The 7,914-nt window shown below is 34.4% G+C and overlaps 1 protein-coding gene across 1 annotated transcript in view; it reads right to left on the reverse strand.

Annotated features, from left to right (window-relative positions):
* The window catches only part of PHACTR2 (phosphatase and actin regulator 2), a gene marked incomplete at its 5' end in the record, with an annotated part of 28,570 nt that extends 23,826 nt beyond the window's left edge, over nt 1–4,744 (reverse strand). The window contains one exon of the mRNA XM_015827932.1: nt 4,532–4,744. Coding sequence (XP_015683418.1) covers nt 4,532–4,744 — 213 coding nt within the window. The remainder of the gene's footprint in view (nt 1–4,531) is intronic.
* Between the last annotated feature and the right edge of the window lie 3,170 nt (nt 4,745–7,914).

Genomic DNA, 7,914 nt, shown 5'->3' on the forward strand with positions numbered 1-7,914 from the left:
CAATCAAAAAAATTAAAACAAAGGTAATTTTGGCTTCCATATTGCAGAATGTATTACATTTGTTATTTAGTAGTATTAGAATGAGGACAAGGACCTAATTGCCAAACAAGCATTTGAAGGGTCAAAAGGAAGGAGAATAAAAAATGTGACAGGAAGCAGTTGATGCATTGCTGCAAAAGAGAAAACTGAGGAGTTTAAATAGAAAAAAATCAATGTATAGAGGAGTACATGAAAAGTGAGGAAGCAAGAGATAGTATACAGAGATAAGAAAATATGAAGAGGTAAACAGGATTAGTGTGAATTGTGTTCCTCTTTCCTCTTTATATCTTCTTCCATTCATTTGTTTTGCTTTACTCCTTTCGGGCATTTTGCATAATGTTGGTACTCCAAAAGTGAATAATGTAAATGGGCACACATGTATGTAATTACCTAATAAGGTAGATAGTGCCATGGAAAAGTGGTAAGCAAATTTATATAACTAGATTTACACATTCTCTGTTCAAGTAACAGAAGCTGCATTAATTATGTTACAAGGACACATTCTTTTTATTTGTGCTGAATACAGATATTTCTGTCTTAAAATAGAAGATAAAATAAGATTTTAAAAAAAACCTGAAACATGCATACTAAGAAAGTTATATCACTTACAGCCTCATGGTTCAGGAAATTCTCTTGTACAGATTCCGTTAGCTAGTCAATTCTATATCACTAGTATATGTCATAACAAATAGACAACATGATGTTGGCTCAGAGTCATGATTCATAGCCTCAAGATTTAATTTTGCCTCTGTTTATTACATAAGACTAACATCTGAAGTAAATTTAAACTTTTGATAGTATTATTGATTTCCCAGACACTATTTATGCATAGCCTACCCTTCTAAATTTATCCTTCTAAATTTCCCTCTCCGAGGGAGATGGACAGTTAAGAAGTATGAAGTATAAACAAACAAACAAATAAACAAATATATAAATTCTAAGCCAGTCATGGAAGGCTTCTCTTTCTAAAATCCTATACTGTATGCTGTCCACTTCTATACTTCAAAAAGCTTTGCAATCATTAATTCTCCTTTCTGTGGTTTGCTTTAGATTAGAAAGAGGCAAATAGTCACCACTAAATTTTGAGATGTTCACATGTTATCCAATCATATGTTTTTGTACATGCCTTATGTAGCAAACATTATTTAGGCAAAACGGGCCAATTTTTTTTTTAAAATCCAGAGCAGTGAGATAAAATTCAGAAGAAGCTCGTGAAGATGCTTCTCTGATTCAGTGGAATATAAGAAAGGGAAGGAACTACAGAACAATCAGACTTGCAAAATTCTGTTATTGTAGCCAATCTCAATAAAGCTAACTTCCCTGAGTTGATTTCCTGATCTGTTCTACCTAGCAGGATTGACATGCTATAATTATAACTCCAAGAGAATCTCTCCAAACTCATCCAAGGTTTGGTGATATGTATGGCATATTTTAATTTTGCTTTATGAGAATATATACGATGTAGCACGATATATCAGGAACCCGTTCACCACGTATGATTCTGTCCAATTAATCTAAACATTAGGGAAGGTGTGTGTGGTATAATAATTGAAATTGATATTAAAACAACAATCCAAAAACACAGGAATATGGGAAATATTACAAGGGGTGGCTGACTTGTGCTATGCATAGCTTAATTATAGCTTGTCACAGGCACCCCTTGTAACTTTTGCATGCTGCTAGTATATATTTATCCTTTTTCATTTGCTTGTTGTTTCTATAATAGTTTTAGTATAGTTTATAAATACAAGGATAAAATACTAATACAAACCAGGAAAAGCATAAAAAGTAAAGAACAGGAGAAGTACAAAGAGGTAGAAAAAGGAAAATAAAAAATTGAGAAAAAAGATGGATAAAAGTGATTCTTCCCTCCCTCCAGGTAGGAATAAACAGGTCCAGTAACTTAACCCCATCTCTAATATTTCAATTTTTTTTTTTAAAAAAAAACTCTTCTTCCCATATCTCCTCCCTTATCAATAATCAAATTATTTAAAAAAAATCATTGTGTCATAAACAGCAAAAGAGGTTATAGGAGAAGAATAGATTTTACTGGATAAAACAGATACTGATTTGAATGTGGATTTGAAAATGGATTGTAGATGCCAGAATACAAGAATGATATGGGAAAGGATGCCACAAGGGATTTATTTACATTTGAAATCGGCTGATGGCTTAATAACTAAAAAGGATGTGCAAATAATAAATGAGAAGAATGCTTTGGAAAGTCTTCTAATGCAGATACAAAGGGGAAGTGTTAAACTACCAAGGTTGTTTCTGAGAGATGACAAAGAGAAAATGACAAGAAATCAACTTGTGGGACATTATTTTATGAGATTAAAACTTAAGATTTTTAAAAATAAATGGAAGAAATCTAAAGTAAATTTATTTGCTCAGTGTTAGACTACAGATAATCCTCGACTTACAGCTACAATTGAACCAAACATTTTGGTTGCTAAGTGACACGTTTGTTACGTGAGTTTTGCCCCATTTTACAATTTTTCTTGCCACAGTTGTTAAGTAAATCACCACGGTTGCTAAGTTAATAACACGGTTGTTAAGTGAATCTGGCTTCTGCATTGATTTTGCTTGTCAGAAGGTTGCAAAAGATGGTCACATGACTCTGAGACACTGCAAGGATCATAAATATGAGCCAGTTGCCAAGCGTCAGGATTTTAGTCATGTACCCATGGGGATGCTGCAATGGTCATAAGTCACCTTTTTCAGTGTCATTTTAACTTTGAACAGTCACTAAATGAACTGCTGTAAGTCAAGAACTATCTGTATATGCGTAGTGGTTTCTGTTAGCAAAATGGAATTTCTTTTTGACCAGGACTAAATGACAAGGCTTTACAAATCTGTTTATAAATGGGGAAAGATTTCTTTGGCTTTATTTCTTAGACAAAGTGATAAGTTGAAATACAAAATGGATTTATTGGATTAAGGATAAAATATAGTACATGGCTCTTTCTTGCAGATTAATTAATTAATTAATTAATCTGCAAGAAAGAGTCATGTACTATATTTTATTTATAATTATATTTATAATTATATTAATTATGATTAATTAATTAATCAGACTTTTAAGCTAATTAAGATGGAATGATGAATTTTTATAATTTCATTATTGATAAGAGATGAGACATGGGAAAAGAATTATTTTTCCTTATTAAAATAAACACATTACTGAATGTGTTTATTCTTGTCTGGGAGGGTCACCTTTATACATACATACATACATACATACATACATACATACATACATGCATGCATGCATGCATGCATGCATACATACATATAATTTTTTAATTTTTACTTTCTACTTTTCATTTTTCTTACTTTTTATATTTTTCTTAGTTTTTAAAAATCTTTTATCTTTATATTTATAAACTTTAATAACATTATTAAAATAATTTGGCTGATAAAGATAGGAATAAAACTTAAGAAATTACGCAACATGGAAAAAGTGGCTTTTAAATATTGTTTGGGCAGAGAGAAAGAGTATGCATATAATTTAGATTAGTATTTTGAAAACACTAAGGAGCAAAAGTAATCTGAACTCAACTGTTTTAGAATCCAGAATTGTATATACAGAACAGAATATGTACAGTATATATGTACCGCTTTCTTAACAGTAAAAAGGTATTAAATGTGCAGCGTTTCTTGATCTCAAAAGGTAAGCAACAGGATTATACTCCAAACATCGCTAATGAACTACGTTCATCTCCTCTTTCTCAGTATACCATAGAAAAGTCATTCTTCCACTGAAAGTGTTTATGCACAGAACATAAACATTTCTCTTAATACATTTCATACATCTTCACTTAAATTGTTGAGATATATATAAAAACAAGCTACAGGAACAATTTTCTTTAAAAAAATGCCAATTTACTTATGTGCTATTAAACCTATATAAATAAAAATAAAATCAAAAGCGATTACGAGACAGTTCAATATAAATGCACATTTGGAATATATTATTCTGTTTTATTTTAATTTTGTAAAATAATCAGGTTCTAAAAGACTTAGCATCTGAGCTTTAATCTGTGAAGTATAATTTCCACACAAGTATTTGATCTTTAAAGATTTTACAGCTAATTAATTGCTATAAAGAGAAAGCTGAAGTGTGGGTGGCATTCAATGGATTAAAACACAGTATCAAAGCAATAAATCAGGAGTCAGGAGTTCATTGTAACAAGCAAATGTTTTTTAAAAAGTATCGTGGCACAAGTACAAAGTTCATCCCTGGGAGGCAAATATGCAGGAAGGAGTACGGAAATACTGAAAGATAGAAATGCAAAAAAAAAAAAAAAAGTTAACATTAGGCAAATTTTGAAGAACTGGCAAAAGTCATCATGAGAAGTAAGGAACAACACTGAACATTGCTCAAATCTAAAAGATAATACGGTAGAACTAATTGCATGGTTCTTTCCAACTCTAGCAATTATAATCTTTTCAGATTTCATAAAGTATTTGTCAATATCAACAATCATACCTGCTGAGGTTTCTATAAATTTTTCACTTGTTTTCTTCTTTCGCCACTTCCACGGTTTGAAGATTTTGCCAATTGTTGAAAGTTTGCCCTTCCTCTTAAAAGGAGGAGTTTGAGATCCCGGATTCGTCCCATCTGAGTTGGCAACTGATGCCTTGTCTATCCCATCAACTGTATAAACAACAACAAATATACAATACAGAATGTTATTGAAGGCTGAAGTTAATCCATGTTTTAATTTTAAGACTCAACCATTAATTTAAAAGGGAAAAGTAAAACACTCCATACAGGCTAAATTCATGTATTGTCTTATACTATGGGTTGATTAATAAGGGTCTGCTAAATAGATCACAATTGGCTGATTCCACACATGACACACAAAACCATAAACCGAATAATGCCACCTAATGGCTTAGTTTGATACAAGAACCTCGTAGGCAGTTTGTGGTAGTGCTAATCGAAGGCCCCTTAAAATTAATTTTAAATGTAGTAGATCATAAGGAATACCTAATATTAAAACTTAATAAGATATCACAGTGATGGCGAACCTTTTAGAGACCGAGTGCCCAAACTGCAACCCAAAACCCACTTATGCATCGTTGGGTGCCGGGTGGGTGTGGCCCATTGGGTGGGTGTGGCCTATTAGGTGGGCGTGGCTGCGGTGGTAACGGCAGATTGGGTGGGACTAAAAAGTTCAATCAATCAATTCCAACTTTGCAAGATCTTTTTTTTCCCACAAGAAGTTGAAATTGACTGATTGATTGAACCTTTTTTTTTGTACACGGCGGTGGAGGTCTAAAGCAAAAAGGTTTTATAAAACCCAGCTGAAGGCCTAGGACTGGGGCAACGGCATGCGTGCCCACAGAGAGGGCTCTGAGTGCCGCCTCTGGCACCCGTGCCATAGGTTCACCACCACTGAGATATCACATATACAAACATGCACAGGTAGTCCTCATCTTACAACTACAATTGAGCCCCAAACTTCCACCTGCTAAACAAGGCAGTGGTTAAGTGAGGTTTGCCTCAGTTTACCTTTTTTGCCACAGTTAAGCGAATCACTGAAGTTGTTAAGTGAATCATGTGGTCATTAAGTGAATTTGACTTCTCCCATTGGCAAACGGCTGGGAAGGTTACGAATGGGCATCACATGATCACAGGATAGCGCAACTGTCCTAAATACATGCTAGCTACCAAGTGCCCATTTTTTGACCATGAGGATGCTGCAACAGTCGTTGAGTAGGGCAACCATTTTTTTCAGTGCTGTTCTAACTTCAAATGATCACTAAATGAATGATTGTAAGTCTAGGACACGAGTATCAAACTTGCCATGTCATGTGACGTGTTGCGATGTATTGCGACTTTTTTTGCATTGCCAGAGCTAGGATGGGCGCAGCCTCCATTTGATGCAACCGGCCCGCAGGTCGGCAGTTTGACACCCCTGGTCTAGGACTACCTGTAATGAGTTTTGGCTCACCACCAGAAAATATAACAGCAAATGCAGAAGCAGCATGTTGAAATGCCAGTCTTATAGATATATAACTACAAAGTTTAAAGCTTTATTAACAGGCCAATGTGCTTAAATTTCAAGTCAACACTGGTATTCTTCAATCTCCATATAATGACTTCAGCATTAATATTTATCTTACTGTTTAAAACAAACATATTCCCAAACTGAAAAATATTTTCCGGTGAGCTTACCACATCAGTATTCCATTCTGAAAAATTGCTAATTTAGCTAATATTTAAGAATTAAAGATATGGAAAGGTTTGTGTAACTATGCCGAGTCTCCTGCTCAATGCTAAAATCTTTAAGTTCAAAGTAGCTTACAGCTGAAACAGCTTGCCTTCAAAATATATGGGTGCTCTATCACTGGAGGCTTTTAAGAGACTGGACAGCCATTTGTCTGAAATGGTATAGAGTCTCCTGCTTGAGCAGGGGTCTGGACTAGAAGACCTCCAAGGTCCCTTCCAATGTTCAATTCATATTGATTATCTACATCATAGTTGAAGGACTGCTTTAATTTCTATTCATGGTAATTGGTATACATGGATTTGTGGTTCTTTGTGTTCAAGGTTGTGTAGATTAAGGTAACTGTTTTTTGTACAAAATGTTTGCATTTAAAAAAAAATCTCACAAAAATTCATACTTGTTTTTGTAAGCTTATTTTCCCAAATGCATATATTTACACAGCTTTCCCTAATACCTATGTATGTGTATTTTCTAAATATATACACTGATTTGTTTTAACTTTTTTTTTTTAAATTTATTTTTTATTTTTCCAAACTCTCCCCCATACATATACTGTGATATTTATTGATTTGTTTTAACTTTTGAAGTCAGAAAGATTAGAACAGTTCCATATTTATTACCGGTAGTCCTTGACTTACAACCACAACTGAGCCAAAACTTTCTGTTGCTAAGCGAGACATTTTCCAACCTTTTTTGCCACAATTGTTAAGTGAATCACCACAGTTGTTAAGTTAGCAACATGGTTGTTAAGTGAATCTGGCTTCCCCATTGACTTTGCTTGTCAGAAAGTCACAAAAGGGGATCACATGACCCTGGGACACTGCAGCTGTCATAAATATGAGTCACTTTGCAAGTGTCTGAATTTTTATCATGTGACCATAAGGAAGCTGCAACAGTTGTAAGTGTGAAAAATGGTCATAAGTCACTTTTTTCTGTGCTGTTGTAACTTTGAATGGTCACTAAATGAATTGTTGTAAGTCGAGGACTATCTGCACTGGGTTTTGTTCTAAACATGGCAAATGCTTTTACAATTATATTAATGTGAGTTTATTTATGTTTTAGACCAGGGGTCCCCAACCCCCGGGCCACAGACCGATACCAATCCATAGCCTGTTAGGAACTGGGCTGCACAGCTGGAAGTGAGTGGTGGGCAAGCAAGTGAAGCTTCATCTGTATTTGCGGTCATTCCCCAGTGCTAGCATCACCACTCAGCTCTACCTCACATCATCAGACATTAGATTCTCATAGGAACGTGAACCCTACTGTAAACTGTGCATGTGAGGGAGATAGGTTGCTCACTCCCCCTCCCCCCTCCCCCCAGTCCATGGAAAATTGTCTTCCACGAAATCGGTCCCTGATGCCAAAATGGTTGGAGACCACTGTGTTAGACTTCATCACTTTAACTCCCTCCACTCCTTTTAGTATGATGTTCTTTTTTCTTTATAATCTTCCAAAAATGATTCAATCCCTTGCTTAAAAAAATATTGCATTATTATAAAGGATGTTTTATATATAAAAGCAATTAATCGTGTGAGTATTTTTATTGTATTTTTTCAACCTACTTATAGATTTCCTTAATTTCATCATATTTCTTCAGCTATTAGAGAAACACCAATTTTTTACTTTCCCACCTATA

This window comes from Protobothrops mucrosquamatus, unplaced genomic scaffold (assembly GCF_001527695.2).
Source record: "Protobothrops mucrosquamatus isolate PMUCROS unplaced genomic scaffold, P.Mucros_1.0 scaffold4076, whole genome shotgun sequence".
NCBI lineage: Eukaryota > Metazoa > Chordata > Lepidosauria > Squamata > Viperidae > Protobothrops > Protobothrops mucrosquamatus.